This window comes from Ursus arctos, unplaced genomic scaffold (assembly GCF_023065955.2).
Source record: "Ursus arctos isolate Adak ecotype North America unplaced genomic scaffold, UrsArc2.0 scaffold_7, whole genome shotgun sequence".
NCBI classification, from domain to species: Eukaryota; Metazoa; Chordata; class Mammalia; order Carnivora; family Ursidae; genus Ursus; species Ursus arctos.
In genome coordinates this window covers 6966527-6987669 of record NW_026623089.1, presented here as the reverse complement: position 1 = coordinate 6987669, position 21143 = coordinate 6966527, and the positions used below count along the sequence as shown (strand labels likewise).

At 38.1% G+C, this 21143-nt stretch overlaps 1 protein-coding gene across 2 annotated transcripts in view; it reads left to right on the top strand.

Moving 5' to 3' along the window:
- Positions 1–21143, top strand: part of ZRANB1 (zinc finger RANBP2-type containing 1) — a 60233-nt gene that overhangs the window by 8379 nt on the left and 30711 nt on the right. The window contains exons 1-2 of one of the 2 annotated variants that reach the window (XM_026494355.4): positions 14228–14449; positions 15662–16512. In XM_026494355.4, coding sequence (XP_026350140.1) covers positions 14409–14449; positions 15662–16512 — 892 coding nt within the window. In that variant the 5' untranslated portion in view covers positions 14228–14408. Of the gene's footprint in view, positions 1–14227; positions 14450–15661; positions 16513–21143 lie in introns of those variants that run through there. The other variant, XM_026494356.4, reaches the window with a different exon arrangement.

The window sequence follows — 21143 nt, the reverse complement described above, 5'->3', positions numbered from 1 at the left end:
AAAGGCAAGGGCTTTCTGCTATATAACCACAAAATAGTGATCAAAATCAGGAAATTAACATCGTATGATATTATTATGTAATTCTTTATAAGAGTCTGTAAATCTTTTTTTTTTAAGATGCAGGTTTTACTATTTATGTATTTTTATTTTTATTTATTTATTTATTTTTAAGATTTTATTTATTTATTCGACAGAGATAGAGACAGCCAGCGAGAGAGGGAACACAAGCAGGGGGAGTGGGAGAGGAAGAAGCAGGCTCATAGTGGAGGAACCTGATGTGGGGCTCGATTCCATAACGCCGGGATCACGCCCTGAGCCGAAGGCAGACGCTTAACCGTTGTGCCACCCAGGCGCCCCTATTTATGTATTTTTAAGTAGTATCTACACCTAACACGGGGCTCTAATTTACAACCCCAAGGTCAAGAGTTGCATGCTCTACCAACTGAGCCAGCCAGGTGCCCCAAGATTCTACAAATCTTACTCAAATTTGGCACTTACTCCATTAATGTTCTTTTTAAAGGCTAAAGAAAATTTTCGTATTATGTGTTGCAGTCTTTTGCCATTTTAAAAAAATTTTATTTATTTGTCAGAGACAGAGGGAGAGCGTGTGCGCACGAGCAGGGGAACTGCAGGCAGAGGGAGAAGTGGGCTCCCTGCTGAGCAAGGGAGCCCAACATGGGGCTCCATCCCAGGACCCTGGGATCATGATCTGAGCTGAAGGCAGATGCTTAACTGACTGAGCCACCCAGGTGCCCTCAAATGGTGATTTTCTAATCCAGTTATTCTTTTTGCATTTATGAGTTGGATTTTTACTGTAAGAAGGAGCTTTCTCTTCTTATTTACTTATTTGTGTGTTTATCAGTGTCTGTTAGACTTACAGATTTTTATTTTAGTCAGTGTTTTAAAATCTTTATTGTCAGGGCTCCTGAGTGGCTCAGTCTGTTGAGCGCCTGACCCTTGGTTTCAGCTCAGGTCATGATCTCAGGGTCCTGGGATCAAGCCCCTCACGTGGTTGGCTCCATGCTCAGCATAGAGTGTGCTTGAGATTCATTCCCCCTCCTTGCCCCTCCTCCTCTGCTCCTCTTCCCCTGCTTTTTCTCTCTTTCTCGCCTCTAAAATAAATAAATAAGTAAAATCTTAAAAAATAAAAAAATCTTTATTGCCATTGTTTATGGTGATGCTCAAGTTGATCCAGATTTGGTCCATGGGAGCTCTTCATACTAATTTCTTGTCTTTTTTTTTTTTTAATTTAAGATTTTAGGTGTGACTGTATTTCAAATTTGATTTTATTTTTTAGAGCAGCTTTAGGTTCAAACCAAAAGTTACTGTGGCCTTTTTAAAACTCTCCATCATTCTTTGAGAGTTGATTTTTTTTTTTAAAGAAAATGTTTCCTGTGTATTGTGACTAAAAAAAAATTAAGATTTTTAAAAATAGACTTTATTTTTAGAGCAGTTTAGGTTAATAGCAAAATTGAGCAGAAAGTATAGCGAGTTCTCCTATATCCCTTGCCCCAGCACATGCATAGCCTCCCCCAATATCAATCACAACAGAGTGGTACATTTGTTACAATTGATGAATCTGCCGTGACAAATCATTATCAACCAGACTCCACAGTTTACATTAAGGTTCACTCTTAGTGTTGTCATTCTGTGTGTGTCAAAATCCATAGAATGTACAGGTATCGACCTTTATAGTGTCATATAGAGTATTTTCACAACCGTAAAAATCCTGTCTGCTCTGCCTGTACATTCTTCTTCCCCACAGTCCCCAACAACCACTGATCTTTTTACTGTCTCCTCAGTTTTGCTTTTTCTAGAATATCGTGTAGTTGGAATCACAGTATTATATAGCCATTTCATATTGGCTTCCTTCACTTAATAATAGGCATTTAAGGTTCCTCTCTTTTTTTTGGCTTGATCCCTCACTCGTTTTTAGTGCTGGATAGTATTTCATTGTACCACAGTTAATCCATTCACTTCAGATCATGTGTCATACCTACCGAAGGACATCTTGGTTGCTTGCAAGTTTTGGCAATTATGAGTAACATCTGTATGCAGACTTTTGTGTGGACATAAGTTTTCAACTGCTTTGGGTAAATACCAAGGTGCACAATTGCTGGATTGTATGGTAAGAGCATGTATAGTTTTGTAAGAAACTGTCAAACACTCTTCCTAAGTGGCTATACCGTTTTGCATTCCCATCAGTAATGAATGAGAGGTCTTGTTGCCCTCAGTCCTCGCTAGCATTCGGTGTTGTCAGTGTTCTGGATTTGGGCATTCTAATAGGTGTGTAGTGGTATCTAATTGTTATTTTAATTTGCAATTTCCTGTTGACATAGGATGTTGAGCATTTTTTTCATGTGCTTATTGGCCATCTGTAGATCTTCCTTAGTGAGGTTTGTCTGTTTAGGTCTTTTGTCCATGTTTTAATTGGATTGTTTGTTATTGTTGAGTTTCAAGAATTCTTTGTATATTTTGGATAACAGTCCTGTAGCAGATAGGGCTTTTGCAAATATTTTCTCCTATTTTCTGGCTTATCTTTTCATTCCCTTGACGGTGTGTTTTGCAGAGTGGAAGTTTTTAATTGTAATAAATACTTGAGAACGTATTTCTTCCATGGTATTTTATCTAAAAAGTCATTGCCATAGCTAAGGTCATCTAGATATCCTCTTATTTTGTCTTCTAGGAATTTTATAGTTCTTCATTTTACATTTAGGTCTGTTATCCATTTTGAGTGATTTTTTGTGAAGAATGTGAGGTCTGTGTCTAGAGTAAATTCTTTGCATGTGGATGTCTAGTTGTTCCAGTGCCATTTTTTTTGAAAAGACATCTTTTCTCCATTGCGTTGCCTTTATGCCTTTGTCAGAGATCAGTTGACTATATTTGTAGGGCTGTTTCTGGGCTCTGTTCTCTCCCATTGACTTATTTTTCTGTTCTTTTGTCAATAACATACTGTCTTGATTACTGTAGCTTTCTAATAAGTTTTGAAGTTGGGGAATCCGTTCTCAGACTTTGTTTTTTTTCTTTAGTACTTTGTTAGCTATTCTGGAAATCATGCTTCTCCATATAAACTTATAATTGCTTTGTTGATACCCACAGAATAACTTGCGGGCATTTGGATTGGGATTGCATTGAATCTCTTGATGAAGTTGGGAAGAAGTGAGATTTTGACAGTTTTGAGTTTGCCCTTCCATGATAATGGAATAATCATTTATTTAGTTCCTCTTTGATTTCTTTCATCAGAGTTTTATAGTTTTTCTCATATAGGTCTTGTATATGTTTTGTTAGATTTATACCCAAGTATTTAAATTTTGGGGGTGCTAATGTAAATGGTGATAATGTTTTTTAATTTCAAATTCTATTTGTTCATTGTGTTATATGGGAATGCAGTTGACTTTTGTATATTAATCTTGTATCCTGCAATCTTGTTGTAGTCATTTATAAGCTCTAGGCGTCATTTTGTTGATTTTTTTGGGTTTTCTACATAGACAGTCCTATCATCTGTCAATAAAGACAATTTTATTTTTCTTCTCGGTTTGTGTACTTTTAATTTTCTCTTACAACATTAGCTAGAATTTCTAGTTTGATGTTAAAAGAAGTGGTGAGAGGGAACATTTTGCCTTATTACTGATCTTAGGAAAGTTTCTAGTTTTTCACCATTAAATATGATGTTAGCTGAAGGTTTTTAGTATATGCTCTTTAACATGTTCAGGAAGTTCCCCTGTATTTCTAGTTTGCTGCGAGTTTAACGCCTGCTTCATGAATGGGTGTTGGATTTTCTTCCTGCCTTTTCTGCATGTATTTGTGTGATCTTGTGGTTTTTCTTTTTTAGTGTGTTGATAGGGAGGATTACATTAATTGATTTTTTGAACATTGAACTAGCCTTACATATCTGGGATAAACCCCACTTGCTTGTGGTGTATAATTCTTTTTTATACATTGTTGGATTTGATTTGCTAATGTTTTGTTGAGGATTTTTGCATCTTTGTTCATGAGAGACATTGAAAAGACAGGCTTTTATCACTTTTTAACTTTTAGTTTCCTGAAGTGTGATATTCACCTGTACAAGTTTAAGATGAAATAAACTTTGGTTCATGTTTTGATAGATTTTCTCTGTTTTACGAACTGTACCTGCAGGTTATAGAAAGAAGCTTTATTTGTTAGTGTTCCAGATGTTTTAACATTGCTTCTCAGACACAAATGTTTTGTTTATTATTAGACTCAACAACCATAAAATTATTCTGTAAAATTGCTAAAGAAATTTGAAAATGCTTACTCTCAACAATTTTTCTACAGACAAGTAAACCGTTTGTAGACTATCACAGGCTCCTGGACCACCTTTTGAGTAGCAGTCTGAATATTATACAGCGTACTGCTTCTTGCTCCTTTCCTTTCCTTTCCTTTCCTTTCTTTTCTTTTCTTTTTTTTTTTAAAGATTTTATTTACTTATTGCAGAGAGAGAGCATGAGCATGAGGGGGGGAGGGACAGAGAGGGACTATTAAGCAGACTCCATGCTGAGCGCAGAGACAGATGGAAGGCAGACCCTGAGATCACAGCCTGAGCTGAAACCCAGAGTCCACTGCTTAACTGACTGTGCCACCCAGGTGCCCCTCCTGCTCTTTTTCTAGTAGTCTGAGCCTTAATTCTTAGTCTTGAACAGCATTTGTTACTTTCCTAATAGATATTAAAGTTTTTCATTATGAAAAGCTTCAAACACATACACACATACATATAGAGAGACTGGGAGAATGAATTCTCGTGTATCTGTCACCCAGATACTAATACATGGCCAGTCTTGTTTCATTTATGTTCCTCTTGCTTTCTTCCAGTGGAGTATTTTAAAGCAAATTCCAGATATTTTACAGCACTGTAAATATTTTCAGTAAGAGAAAAGGACTCTTTTATTAAAGAAAGGGATGAGGGAGGTGAGAAGCAGATGGAGAGACAGAGAACCTTAAGCAGGCTCCATGCCCAGTGCTGAGCCTGATTCAGGGCTCGATCTCACAAACCTGAGATTTTGACCTGATCCAAATTCAAGAGTTGGACAGTTAAACTAACTGAGCCACTCAGGTGCCCTGGAAAGGACTTTTTTTTTTTTTTTAAAGATTTTATTTATTTATTTGTGAGAGAGTTAGAGAAAGCACGAGAAGGAGGAGGGTCAGAGGGGGAAGCAGAGTGGGGAGCCCAATGTGGGACTCAATCCTGGGACTCCAGGATCGTGACCTGAGCTGAAGGCAGATGGTTAACCAACTGAGCCACCCAGGCATCCTGAAAAGGACTTTTTAAGAGCATAAGTACCATACTATTAATCACACTTTAAAATTTAAATAATTTCTTAATATCAGTTCAGTGTTCAAGTTAATTTTTAACATGTATTTAAGTTTTAATACACACCCCACACACAGGAATTTGCTGATTGCATCTCCATGGAATCAGTTCTGTCTATCCCCTATAATCTGTAAACTGGTAATTAGATCTGAAAGCTTGATCTTATTCATTATTCAGGTTTGATAACTATTATTTGGCGTAAGTAATTCATAGGTGGTATGGTATATGAATGTTTGATAGCTTTATTTTAAAAATAAGTTTTTGATATTGGTTACATCTATTAAGTGATCATTAACTTAACTTAATATTAGTATGTATTTTAAGAATTGGGCTTGCCTATCAGAACTTAGAACAAATGGAGCAGGGAGAAGTTAAGAAAATGTTTCATTATCTCTGGAGATAGAGTATTTGCAAAATAAATTCAATAAACAAGACTTTAAAGTGAGTCTGTATATAGAATATTGAGTCTCTTTGATAGTTACAGTTTAGTATATGGGGTGGAGATTCTTGAGATTATCTTTTTTTTTTTTTTTAAATTCAGATGAGAGAGTTGAGGCACTAAGATAAAATTGATTTACTTGCTATCTCACAGTCTTTGCTTTCCTTTAAAACAGGGCCATATATAGGTGCTGCAGTTCATACACATCTGTCATTTGGAGAGATTCTCCCTTTTTTGGTTGTCTAATTGAAAATGGAAGCCTTTTCTATAGTTTTAATTGACATACTGTGGTTTCTTTAGTAATCTGGATTAGTGTAGTAGTTTAAGGGAAGTCAGGCTGGTTTTTGTTAAGATTTATTTACTTGAGAGAGAGAGAGAACACTAGTGGGAGGGACAGGGAGAGAGAATCTCAAGCAGACTGTGGGACTTGATCTCATGGCCCTGAGATCATGACCTGAGCCGAAACCAAGAGTCAGACCCTTAACAGACTGTGCCACCAAGATGCCCCCAGGCTGGCTTTAATAATATTTTCTTTTATATTTTCTAATATATTTTATATTTTCTAATAACTTTCTCAGGGATTGCCTCCAAAAAAAAAAAAAAAAAAACCCTTAAGGTATTTTATAGTTGAGAATCATGGTGAGTATTCCCAAGTTATTTTTTTTTTCACTCAATTTTAGATGCTAAATTTAGTATATCTTGTTTTATAAATCTTTTTTTTCCCCCCAGGAGAGGGTGGTGGGAGAGGGGCAGAGGGAGAGAGAGAGAATCCCAAGCGGGGCTCAATCTCACAACCCTGAGATCGTGACCTGAGCTGAAATCAAGAGTCGGACACTTAACTGACTGAGCCACCCACGTGCCCCTTATAAATAATTTTTTAAGGTCTTGCTTATTGCTCAGCTTTTTCAAGATTTTGTAGCAGTTCTCAATCAAGATATGCTGTGGGAATATTCTGTGTAATTTTATTTATTTATTTAAAGATTTTATTTGAGAGAGAGTGAGCGAGAAAGAGCACACAAGCAGGGGCAGAGGGAGAGGGAGAAGCAGACTCCCTGCTGAGCGGGGATCCCAATGTGGGACTGGATCCCAGCACCCTGGGATCATGACCTGAGCCGAAGGCAGTTGCTTAACCGACTGAGCCACCCAGGCGCCCAATTCTGTGTGTTTTTAAAAAGCAAAAATATGAGCAAAATGTGTGTTAAGTTTTTCCAAGCTTTCTCATTTAAATATTATCTGTCATAGTCATCTAGGAAGGGACTGCTTAGTGAGAAACTCATTGCAGTTTATTAATAGCCCAGATTCTGGATAATGGGAATAAGTGACTATGGGCTGCAGTATAAATGTATATTTATTATATAATGTGTATAGTACCAACTTTGGAACCAGAATCCCTGGCTTTGCCACTTAGTAGCTTTGTAACTTTGGGCAAGTTTCTCAACTTCTCTGTTCCTGTTTCCAGTCTTTTAAAATTGGAGACAGTGGTACCTGTTTCATAGGGTTCTGAGGATTAAAGTAGTTAATGTGTATGCACAGTGTTTAGAATGTGTGTGGCATGCAGTAAATGCTGAAGTTTTAGCTGTTTCTTAGTTGGACAAGGCTGATCCCGACAAAATCGTGAGGTAGACAGAGTTGGCCTTAGGCAATCATCCATCTCTGACGATTGGGTAAGCAGTACCGTCAACCTGCTGCTGTCTTTGACATTCTTTTCCAGGTTGCCCTTTGCTAAACCTTTGCCTACTTGTTCTCCTTGTCCCTGCAATGTAAACCCTGATTACAAAATCCCCATCCTGTTTTCCTATTAGTCATTACACTAGGAATTATGAGAAAAATGATTGAATTGAATGACTTTACACTGTTAAATAACATTTGTGAATAACTTGGGTTTATAAAATAAGTTTTTTTCTTTTTAATTTGTTATTTTTAAGTAATCTCTACACCTACCGTGGGGCTTGAACTCACAACCCTGAGATCAAGAGTTACATGCTCTACTGACTGAGTCAGCCAGGCACCCCATATAAAATAAGTGTTGTAATTAAAATAACTTTAGTGGACTGGAAGTTAGCAAAATAACAAATTCGAGCAAAGTTGAAGTATTGGGAAAATGATATTTTTGGACAAGATGGTAGCTCTGAGTTGGTTTTGCTTTGGAATATTTCATCCATTTGGTTCCCTCTGCTTTTTACATCCCTCCCTCCCACTCTTTCTCTGTCTCTCTCAAAGATTTTATTTATCTGAGAGAGAGAGCACAAGCAGGAGGGAGGGGCAGAGGGAGAGAGAGCAGCATAGGCCCTGCTGAGTAGGGAGCCCCACAGGGGCTTGATCTGGAATCATGACCTGAGCATGACCTGAGCTGAAGGAAGACGCTTAACTGACTGAGCCACCCAGGTGCCCCTGTCTTTTTCTTTCTTTTACATAAGAACTCATTAATTATCTAAAAGTTCCAAGTTTGTACCCCTCTTTTCTCTAACACACAAATAACATCCATAGTGTTTGGTAAAAAGATGGCCTTTAGTTGGGCTTAGGTATAGTAATGACTCTTCGTTACTATGGATACTTTGTTAATTGGGATTGATCTGTTTAGTATGAACAGAGAATAGATAGAATAGTGAAAGAAATCAAATTCTGAATGAGGTAGCATCTTTGTAGTCCTTGCAAATGTTATTTTTTAAATGCTGGGTTTGATAATGCACTCTTGGAGCTAACCCACTTCCATACATGCTTATGAAAACTGTAGTCATGTTTCATCTTATTAGATGCCCTGAGCATTGTAGACCTTTGGTATCTTCCGTAGGTTGTTAAGTTATGTTTGTTTTGTTTGGGATTATAATAGGGGGTGCACGATTGACTTGTGAAGTCTCTGAAACTGTCCAAATGAACCATGCTGAAATGGGTAGTACGGTAGTTCAAGATATATGTATGTATATATATAGTATATATATGTATATGTATGTATATATGTATGTGTATAGGTGTGTGTGTGTATATATATATGTATATTACTCTTTTCTTGTTACGTCTAGGAACTGAAGACTGTAGAGGAACTAGGCAAGATTACAGATAAAGCCCTAGTATATACTTAAAGAGGTAGAATTCCTCTTGAACAGAATAGAGATTATGGGGTGCTTGGGTGGCTTAGTTAAGTGACTGCCTTTGGCTCAGGTTGTGATCTCTGGGTCCTGGGATCAAGCCCTACACTGGGCTCCCTGCTCAGTGGAGAGTCTGCTTCTCCCGTTGCCCCTCCCCCCTGCTCATGCTCGCGTGTGCACACGCGTGCTTGCTCACTCTCTCTCTCAAGTAAATAAATCTTAAAAAATAGGGAGTAAATGAGAAGAAAAATCATTACTATTGTTTTGTGCAAGATTTTTGACAGTGTAAATTTTTGTGTCTATAGATCTGTTCTATTTTTTTTTTTTTTAAAGATTTTATTTATTTGACAGAGAGAGACAGCCAGCAAGAGAGGGAACACAGCAGGGGGAGTGGGAGAGGAAGAAACAGGCTCCCAGCAGAGCAGGGAGGCCGATGCTGGGCTTGATCCCAGGACCCGGGATCATGACCTGAGCCGAAGGCAGACACTTAACGACTGAGCCACACAGGTGCTCCTATAGATCTGTCTTTTTTTTTTTTTTTTTTAAAGATTTTACTTATTTATGTGACAGAGACAGCCAGCGAGAGAGGGAACACAAGCAGGGGGAGTGGGAGAGGGAGAAGCAGGCTCCCAGCGGAGGAGCCCGATGTGGGACTCGATCCCGGAACACCGGGATCATGCCCTGAGCTGAAGGCAGACGCTTAACAACTGCGCTACCTAGGCGTCCCCCTATAGATCTGTTCTAATCAATGGATTGCTAAGTAGTTTGAAAGAAAAACTATTAGAATTGTAGCTTTTATTACAGTTCTTCCTGATTCTGCAGTGTTCACATATTAAGATGTAAACTTTATATTCTTTGTTATATTTCAGGGACTTAGGTTTGGTTGGAATGAAGTTAGATATACTAGCTGTATGGGTAATTGGCTCAGTTAATCAGGCACGCTGCTAGTAAGACCGTGGTCACCATGGCAGGTGTTATTTAATTTTGTTATTTTAACTGAATTTACTTTGCCCAGCTTGTCCACAAATTATTGGGAAGGCATCTTAGCAAGTATGTTTAATTTAAATCTATTTCTTAGATACAGATGACATAGGTAACTGTGATTTCTGTATAGGAGGAAGGGCAGCACATTTTTGAGATCTAATTTTTTTTTTAAGAGATTTTATTTATTTGACAGAGCAGAAGCAGGGGGAGCAGCAGAGGGAGAGGGGGAAGGAGGCTACCTACTGACCAGGACCCTGGGACCTGAGCCACACAGGCACCCCTTGAGTTCTGATTCTTGATTACTTTTTAAAAATTTTCATATAGATTTAGTACTTTCAGAGGGTATTTAATGATCTCAAACGTTTTTGTGACCTTTACAGGACACAAAGGACTTGAGTCCTTTACATTGCAGTACTTGAATGGTTAACCAGCTCATGAGTGCTTGAAATTGCTCTAAGCTCCACTCCTGTCTTTTTTTTGGTACACTCGATGTGGTCTGTGGGTTTTACTAAACATAGGGCTGGTCCACATTCCATGCCACTTGATGCCCTGAGCCACAGTTTTGTTTGGTTTGGTTTTTAATTATTTGAGAGAGAGCATGTGCATGCATGCTGAGCAAGCACGGGGATGGGGAGGGGCAGAGGGAGAGAGAGAGACAGTGAGAAAAATTTAAGCAGACTCCATGCTGCTCGTGGAGCCCGATGTGGGGCTTGATCCCACGACCCTTAGATCATGACCTGAGCCAAAACCAAGAGTCTGCCCCTTAATGGACTGTGCTACCTGGGAGCCCCTGAGCCACAGTTTTTGGAAGCTTGATTACCTCATTGAAAACTGAGGGGAGGGAATAATATAGGAAACACACACACACACACACACACACACACAAATCAATATTCTGGAAACTAGCCCCAACAGGAAATACAGTTAGTGCCAAGTGCCAGTAGAAGTGTGGTTGTTTGGAGTGTACTTGAAGTGAAAAAACTCATGAGAGATGAGACTTGAACTGAGCTTTAAAGAAGGAATGGGATTTGCTACAAGTTGAGCATGTGTATCTGTTTCGCTCTGTTTGTAAAGGTAATGCCTTCATGTATCATTTGGGCAGGGTGGGGGTGGTATGTGCATGAGGCTGGGGTATGTGAGGGAGTGAGTCTGTGAGATGGGTTGTATGTGCAACTACCGGAAGGAGTTGGGAGTTCATACTGTTGCGGAATTGTTTTGGAAAGAGTGCCTTGCTATTAGGATTTTTCTGGTAACAGCTGGGTGGATTTAGAAAGGGAAGGCGCTTAGAAGGCTATTAGAGTAGTTCTGACCTGAACTGAGAAGGCTTTTAGGCTTGATGGCAGTGGGAAGTGGGAAGAAAGGAACTGATTGGACAGAAACCACCAGAGAGACTCTGGTGGGTGGAAAGGTGGAATTCAGGAGGATTCTGTGTCTCTGTGCTTGGTGCAGAAGTCCTCATGGTGTCCTTAATGGATACAGGAGAAATCAGGGTTAAGAGTTTGCTGTGAGAGGAAGGGAAGAGGTTTAATGTAGGATGTGATAAGGTATTGGAGCCCTGAAATGAGGTCAGATTTATGGATAGAGGGTTCACTGTATCATCAATCTTCAGGATCTTGCTCAAGGCCAATAGTTTTTTCTGTTGACTGTTGTGAGGAAGGACAGTGATGTAGAATGATTTGGAGGAGAGAAGAGGGGAATGACTGTGGGATTTTTGGCTTAAGAGTTAAGTAGTACTTTTTTTTTTTTTTTTTTAGATTTTTTATTTATTTATTTGACAGAGATAGAGACAGCCAGCGAGAGAGGGAACACAAGCAGGGGGAGTGGGAGAGGAAGAAGCAGGCTCATAGCGGAGGAGCCTGATGTGCGGCTCGATCCCATAACGCCAGGATCACGCCCTGAGCCAAAGGCAGACGCTCAACCGCTGTGCCACCCAGGCGCCCCAGTAGTACTTTTTATATATCAATATTACAGTTCAGAATTACCATGTGATATTGTAACAGAACCTGAAAATTCAGCATGCTTGGAATAACCTAGTTTTAACTTTCATCTATATTCCCCTAAGATGCTTTCTGAGCATTTATACATTTCCATAGATTTGTTAATTACTATTTATATCAACAATTTATATTAATGAGTTAATATTTATATTACTGAATACAGCCTCATATTTAATAAAGCTAATACAAAACCATAAAGACTACTATTAGTCCTTTGTTTAGATGACTTACCATTTGAAACTAATTGGCCTTCGTTTAGATGACTTACCATTTGAAACTAACTTCCTAACTCCCTCCCTCCCTCCCTCCCTCCCTTCCTGAGAGCGTGCACAGCAGGGGGAGGGGGAGAGGGAGAAGCAAACTCCCCATTGAGCAGGGAAGCCTGACCTGGGGCTCTATCCCAGGACCCTGAGATCACAACCTGAGCCACAGGTAGACATTTAACCAACTGAGCCACCCAGGCGCCCTGCTTCTCTCTCTCTTAAGGAGTTTATACATGATGAGGATTATTTCACTTCTCCAGTTTTTTTCATAGGGTTTTAGTAGGTGGTTGGGAGAAGTTGTGGGGTAGCTGCAATTTTGAGGAATTGCCTTTAATAAAGATATGTTTCTTCTACAGTGTTTAGTAATGCTTCACAAATATGGTCTAATTAATTCATTATTAAGCATGACAATATAAAAAATGTTCAGTTACTAGCCTCTCTTTTCCCCTGATCATTAAACCATATACTCATAATACTTAGGCTTTTATTATTATTTTAAGTGGGAAGTATATAATCAAAAGCAGTTATCAGTTTAGGACTGATTGTTACACTTGGAGACATTATTTAGTCTGTCTGCAGGTAGAGCTTGATGCACAGATGGATTCATGGATTCTTTGGTCCACAGGATGGGAATTGTTGGTATTGCATTCGAACCAAGGAATATTTGAAGAGTAGAAGTTGTGTCTGGTTCTCCTTAAAGAGGATCCAGAATGCGTGGATTTTATTTTTGCTTTTTATTGTACTAATTAATTGAAGTATGATTCATTGGATAGAATTTGGAAGTCTTACATGTAAAAGACTTGTAAATTAAATTTACTTGGGTATATGACTATATGGTAACTTAAAAGATAGTAACAGTTTTATATCACTGTATAATATTCTCAGAGCTGGTTGCTATTAAAAATAATTTTATGTTTTTGGGGGGATTTTTGACATCTGGAAGAAGAAGTGTACTTAGTATTAATTTCATCTCGATAATGCAAAATCATATAGTTGAGCCAAAGTTATCTTTACTCTTCCATTCCATTTACTGATTACAGCAGGTACAAATGGCTCTCTCAGATAATCCTCTCCAGTGAGTTTTAGTTTTCATTTACTAAAAAACGGTATTTCTACAAAGTCTCACTTTCCCATAGAGTTGATACTGTATACATCATTATTTAATATAATGCACTTGCCTTAAAACTTTGGAGCATGGTTTTGGTATTGCTTAGTTACCTGGATTTTTGAAGAGGGAGGCTATTTATCAGGCATATATGACAATGACTCTATTTTTTATGGCAGTTTTTTGTTTGTTTTTGTCAGATGTGGACATTCAAACATGTTCTGCTGGCACATTAGTTCCATGAAGATTAGCTAAGATAATTTAAGGTCACAAGCTGTTTAGTTGAGCCTGTAAACGTATCGAAGTAAGACTGACAGAAGCAAGCATGAAATTTTGAATGTGAATATTTTAAATGAAATACTGAAATTACTTATAGTAGCCCTGGATATATATTCATTATGTCATTTGTTCTTGTCATGTAAGTTTCTCCTTGACCATGTTTTTTTCCAGTAGCACAAGCAACTTATTTATATTTCATTCCTGAGAAACTAAAGGAAGAAACTACCTAATGAATATGAAAATTGCCATTAAATTAGATTGTCCGTTTTATGGATGCTTATATGTATGATTATGGTTCTTTGCTCTTCAGCACACTTTTGGACTGGTGTTAGAGTGTGTGTAACCCGTGTGTACAAACTAAATTTCAAAATCTAAGTAATATAAATATAAATAACCTGGGTTAGGGAAAAAATACAGTTGCTGAAGGAGAAAAAGAGTTCAGGCTAAATATTTTGCTTTTTCTACTTACTTGGTTTATACCACCTTTCTCTCTTCGTAATAACAAGTAATATGGATAGGAACTGACTTAGCACTACTAAGTTAATATTAACGATACCATTATTGTACAGACACGCACGTTTAAGGCTTTAGAGAAAAATGTCTTTCCCATATCTGTTTGATCGACCAGCCCAATCAGTTAGCTAATTTTATTGCTAAATAGATTTAATTAAAGAATGAGTAGAATTAAAATAAGGGCTGGATTAAAATAAGGGCTTTTTTTTTTTTTTAAATAAATACTTCTGGATATAAAGTAGGTTTCAAGTGAAATTCAGTTTTGGTTTCCTTTACAGGACTAGCTATTCACAGTCAGACAGAACCACTTAGCACGCTTTGCCAGTGTCTCCTGAGGAAGTCAGAATCTGAGCCAGCATGAAGACTGAATCTTGTCTTTGGTCTGATTCATAAACCATACTTTTATTCTAACCATGTGCAAGGTGGAGGTTATAGCATGGAAACTAAAACCTTAGTAAGTGTGATTTTTATTTTAGCTAATAAATTATAGCCTTTCTTATAGTGGATTTATCCTCTTAACAGAGTTCACACTATAAATGGGGTGAGGACTTGGCAGACAGAGACACAATAATGCACATACAAAGTGAAAGAGTCAGCTTTTCAGGTCAGGAAAAATCCCTGAGAAAGGGAGGCAAAAGCTTCTGTTACTCTGCCAAGGATTTTTTACTCTTCTGGTTAAAAACAGGTGGCAGGATGATATTTAGTTGAGATGGACTATAAGAAAATGAAGAGTCTGGCTTTAGTGGTAGCCATTAAAAAAAGTAATTATTAAATTTGCTATGAAAGTTACTTCATAAATTAGTTGGCATTAAATCATGAAGTCTTCATTTTAGTGTAGTGTTAGTAATAAGCCCAGTGTAGAATCCTAGGAACCTTTTTAAATATTGAATATTTTGAGTATGAATATTCAAAATTCTATTGGCATGAGTATGTTAGTAGTTATCTTAGGGACATTCCATCGACTTTATTGTCTCAGTAGGTGATGTACAGTTTTTATTTTTTTTGTGCTCCAGACAGAACTAGATTTTGAGGGTGTAGGCTATCAAGGAACTTGATCTATATTTCACAGTGTTACTTTTCTGATTGTAAGGATTACTCTTCAACATTTTTCTTTTCTGCCTGTGCTTATTAAGAGCAGTGGATAAGTAGCACTTTTAAGCTGCTTTTTCTTCCTTAGCAAAAATGATAGAATTGACTTTGTTTGATCTTCTGAATTCTTCAGTGAATCAAACATAACGATACTGTGAATTTATGTTTTTCATAATTTGAGAATGGTTAATTTGGTTTGTGTTCTTTCCCTTCTCTTTGAATCTTAACTGCTGGTTACTTTTCTAAATTGATGTGATGACCTGGCTTAAATTAAACATTTCTTTTAGCAGCTTCTCTGTTTTAACTTGCTTCCCTCTTAGAACAAACCTCCCTTTACCTTCTCCTTATCTCTTTTGCATTCTAAAGTACAATTTCATTAAATCCCCGAGGTCTAAGATTTTTCTTTGGGAACTTATCTCTGGTGTCTCTAATGGAAATTGGAAAAAATAAGGATAGTTCATTGCTAAATCTTACAGGCTTCTTTTGAGAGATTTATATAAGTTGAAGGGTACTTTTGGGGCACAGAGGTGGAATTATGTAGTTATTGTTTTAATAACCATGTCTTAATTATTTATAGCGTCCTGCCTGACATAACTCACTTCAAGAAGAGCACAATGTCAGAACGTGGAATTAAGTGGGCTTGTGAATATTGTACCTATGAAAACTGGCCATCTGCGATCAAGTGTACTATGTGTCGCGCCCAGAGACCAAGTGGAACAATTATCACAGAAGATCCATTTAAAAGTGGTTCAAGTGATGTTGGTAGAGATTGGGATCCTTCCAGCACCGAAGGAGGAAGTAGTCCTTTGATATGTCCAGACTCTAGTGCAAGACCCAGGGTTAAGTCTTCGTATAGCATGGAAAATGCAAATAAATGGTCATGCCACATGTGCACCTATTTGAACTGGCCAAGAGCAATCAGATGTACCCAGTGCTTATCCCAACGTAGGACCAGGAGTCCCACAGAATCTCCTCAATCCTCAGGATCTGGTTCAAGACCAGTTGCTTTTTCTGTTGATCCTTGCGAGGAATACAATGATAGAAATAAACCCAACACAAGGACCCAGCATTGGACTTGTTCTGTTTGCACATATGAAAACTGGGCCAAGGCTAAAAAATGTGTTGTTTGCGATCATCCCAGACCTAATAATATTGAAGCAATAGAGTTGGCAGAGACTGAAGAGGCTTCCTCAATAATAAATGAGCAAGACCGAGCTCGGTGGAGGGGAAGCTGCAGCAGTGGGAATAGCCAAAGAAGATCGCCTCCCACTACGAAACGGGACTCTGAAATGAAAATGGATTTTCAGAGGATTGAATTGGCTGGTGCTGTTGGCAGTAAGGAGGAACTTGAAGTGGACTTTAAAAAACTAAAACAAATTAAAAACAGGATGAAAAAGACCGATTGGCTGTTCCTCAATGCTTGTGTGGGTAAGTTTCTGCATTTTTTGAATGGGATGGAAAAAGATATTAAAAATGACATGAAAGATAAAAGCAGGGTCAATATTATTTAGCATTTAGGTCATTCAGCACGGTAGCTGTGCTCCCACTATGCATGCATAAGAATCTCTGTATTTGTGATCTTGTTATAACTTTGTCCTAAATTGCCTCCATTTCATTGTGTGTCTTTCCATCACTAGGGAGAAAAACTTTTTAAGTTAAAGCAAAGTATTTTACAAATCAGTAGAAGAAAAATATACCTGGAGTTTAAAACTGCTACTCTATTTCTTGTAACAAGATGTGACCGAGGAGCACCAGCTGCTGCTTCAGAGTGTTTGTAAACAGTGTGAGCATCTTGTGATGATAGACGCTTTAGTCAGTTGTTAAAAATATCACAAAAATGTGACTCCAAGAAGTTGAACAAACATAATATTGACCTTGAAAATACTGATGTTAGTTTAACATGAATGTCATGTAGTTAATATTTGCAAATTTTATGAAACTGATTTGACGTAGCCAGCTGAATTCCACAGTTCAAATTATGATTTGTGTGTTTTGTGGTTTTAGTGCTTCCTAAAGAAATTCTGGATATTGGTCCCAGTTACTGGTTCAGACTGTCGAAGGGCCAAGACATGTTGTGAGAGCAAGGTTTTCTCTAGTTACCGACCTTGTGAATTAAATATTTGTGATGTGATTCACAAAAGCAGTTATTGGACTCCCTGTGCTTTTTTATTTCTTTTTGAGTAGGTTAGCTTTTTTAAGTTATTTGGATGGGGTGCTTACTTTGACATTGTTTTGTAAAGAAAATTTTTGTAAAGGATTATTTGGAATGACTACTCAAGTTAAATATTGTGTGGAACAATAGTTAAACCTTAAATATAGCTTAGCTGTATGTGTATGTTTTTTTCCCCCAGTATGAATTTCTTTTGTTTATCCTCCTGAATATAGCTCCAAGAACAGAAGACATAACTATATGAACTCATAAGTCCTAAGCGTAGATTTCAAGAAATCTGAGTTTTTTATTTTAGTTTTGTTCTGGCAAAAAGAATGTCCCAGAAGGTGAGTCCTTCTGAAGACCAAAACACAGTAGGCACTTAGTAACTCAGCTCCAGTTTTCTTCTGTCCTGAGGACTAGGGAGGGATGAGAGCACACGGAACCATTTTAGGCTATCTGTATTTTTCCATTTCATCCCATTGATTTTTTTTTCCCCCTCCAAATTGGGGTACCCTATATGGTATAATTCCCCCCCCCTTTTTTTAGGTGGTACAAAGGGTTTTATTTCTTTTACTGAGGCCAAAGTCGTCCTGTAACATAAAATTCACCATTTTGAAAGTGAACAAATCAGTGGCATTTAGTGCATTCACAGTGTTGTGCAACCACATCTGTCTGCTGCTAAAGCATTTTCATCACCCCAGAAGGAAACCCTGTACCATTAAGCAGTTATTCCACTCCTCTCATCTCCCAAGTCCCTGGCAATAACATCTGCTTTCTGTCTCTGGACTTACCTATTCTGGATATTCCATATAAATGGAATCTTATGTGACCTTTTGTATCTAGGTGTGATTGTCTTTAAATTACCTGGATGCCCTTTGGAAGCTCTTAAAATCATTTTTGCAGGTGGTAATGCACTATGCATACATTTAGTACAAGGTCATGTTCTGTAGTACACATAGTTTACAGATGGAAATGAAGTATGTTGCGACAATTATTAACCTCTGTTGGGGTCATAGAATCCTTTAGAAATCAGAGTTTGATAGTTTCTTCAAGTTAGTGGATCTTAGGATAAGAACTTCTACTTTGAAATATTTTCTCTTCTTGAAACACAAATTAGAGCAGTCAATATAACTCTATGTGGCTATTATTTCTTGCCTTTATGACTATTCTCATTTTGTTGCTGCCTTTTATTTCGTTCCACATATCCTTATTTCTTTTGGGTTAACCATCCTCATACCTCTTCGCATTTTGATGGCTGTGAGTTCATTATAAAGTTGGAACAAAAACTCATGCCATCAGGACCAATATTGTATTTGATCTTGTTTCATTTACCAGTTTCTTTGTCATTAAGTCCCTATTCCCATCCACTCCAGAGTTTCTAGGTTTTAAGGCTAAGTATTAATTGTATTTCGTTCTTAGTAATGCGCATTCTGTTTTCCCTATCAACAAATATTTTTGACTTCACCATACAATATGGTTCTGAACTATTGTACCAAAAATTATGATCATGTCTTTATTGGGTAGTCCTGTCCTGATTTGTAAACATCACTGAAATATGTGTAAAACTTTTTTTTTTGTTTACCTTGTGTTGGGTTAATTAACAGAAGCCCACATGTACTGAACGTTAATCTTTACTTCCCTTTTTCTATGTGCTTTATGTTTTTCAGATTTCATTAGATATGGTATATTATGGCTTGTCCATGTTAGGCATTTAAGATAATACTCTCTGTAGTCCCTTTGGTAGCACATATACTAAAAAAAATTATCTCCGAAGTATATACACTAAGTATAAAATATTTACTGCGTATAAAATTTATACTAAGTATAAAATGTGAGACTTAACCCCTTTGAAATTGGAAAAAGTCAACCTCTGGCCAGCTTTGTGGCTGATCAAAATAGGATCGAGGAGGATTCAGTTGTTCAGAAGGCAGAAGTAAACTGAAGTGCCAACAGTATTGAGTAAGTTTCTTTTTTACATGACTGTTGGGAATAAGTTTCACCTCAGTCATTATTATTATCTTATGTGGTGAGCGGACGTTGGGGACAGCGATGCCAAAACCTGACATCAGTGAAAGTGGAATCTGGGGGTAGGAACGGGGATGGTAAAGGCAGAGGTGTGAATTTAAATGTGCAGTTGTCTCTGGAATGTCTGTAGTTTGGTGCCAAGTGTTTTCTGAGAGGTCATGTTGGTACTAATCATAGACTGCCTTTCCTGCTGGGTAGGTAATGTCCCTAGAGAATGGGGCAGTACTACCTCACACACCATCTTAGTTCTGCTATTGTATTGAATTGGCTGACCTTTAGAAGAACATTATAGTTTGTGACCCAGGTTGATCCCTTGAAAAAGATACAGGGTCACATAAGAATCCCAAATTAAATCCATGGTATAACTTTGTGTATTCCTGTACCTTGAACTTGTGTATCCAGTTGTGTACACCACATTTTCCCTTGAATAGCTGATATTTCCAACTTCTTTCCAACTCAGCAAAGCTGAAACTGAACTGGTCTCTCCCTTAAAACCTATTCTTTCTTAGTCCCCTTCACCGTTGATGGCGAGTTTATCATTCCACCGGCTGTGCCCAGAGCCGCAGTCATACTTGATTCTCCTTTTTCTCTTTCTCCTTTTCTACTTCTCAGAAAATCTTACTGGCTCTACCTTTAAAATACATGCAGAATCTGACAACTTCTCACTACCCTGGTCCAAAACATGATCTCCTCCATTGTTCTCCACGTAGGGGCTACTCTTCTAAAACTGCTCAGAACTCTTCAGTGATTGCCTGTGTTACTCGGGATAAAAGCCGGAGTCCCTCAAAGACATTCTAGGCCCCCTCAGCTGTGTCCTGCACCTTCCCCCCCTGCCCCCCCCACATTCCCCCTCCCACCTGTCTATTGCTCTCAACTTCACTCATTCACTTTAGCCACTCTGGCCACCTTTCTTCTCTACAAATAAGCCTCAAGCCTTTGTACTCACTGTTCCCTCTGCCTGGATTGCTCATTTTCTGGATTGCGGGATTAGCTCATTTAGTTGCTGCTTTTCTCAATTGTTGCCTTCTCAGTGAGGCTTCCCTGACTATTATATCTACAATTTCAGCCCTGTCCTCATCCCCTTCCCCCGGTTTTAATTTTCTTTACAACACTTGTCACTTTCCACTTTATTATTTGTCTCTTTCTTCCTTAGAATTTAAGCTTCTTGAGGGCCAGGAATTTTGTTTCCTTCACAGCTATGCCCTAGTACTTAAAACAGTGTCTGATATATAGCAGGCATTTGTTAAATCATTCAGTGAATAAGCCCTTGTAGAAACTGGGATCTGGGCAAATAGACTTTTATGCCTCTTTTCTGAATTTCTAGATTTTTTACTTTCTTCCTGGCTTTCTGTATTTTTTACCTTACAAACTACCCCTGGGGTTTGACCCAGTGGGAGCCAACTTGAGTTCTCCCTATCAGGAAAAGATAGGATGTTGATACAGCAGAGTCTTCTTAGAAGAGGCAGGCCTCAGTTTATCACTAGGCAGTCTATGGATATGAACAATCTTAAGTCAGATTTCTTTCTTTCTTTTTTTTTTTTTTTTTAAAGATTTTATTTATGTATTTGACAGAGAGAGATAGCCAGCGAGAGAGGGAACACAGGCAGGGGGAGTGGGAGAGGAAGAAGCAGGCTCCCAGCAGAGGAGCCCGATGTGGGGCTCGATCCCAGGACTCTGGGATCACGCCCTGAGCCGAAGGCAGACGCTTAACGACTGCGCCACCCAGGCGCCCGTTAAGTCAGATTTACCTTAAATTTCTCTATCTTCCTGCCTTCACTGATGAATATTTGATAGTTTGATGAATATTGATATATAGATATAAAGAAAAAAATGATACATGATATAAAGAAAAAAATCATGTGTTTGCTATACCTGAAGTCTT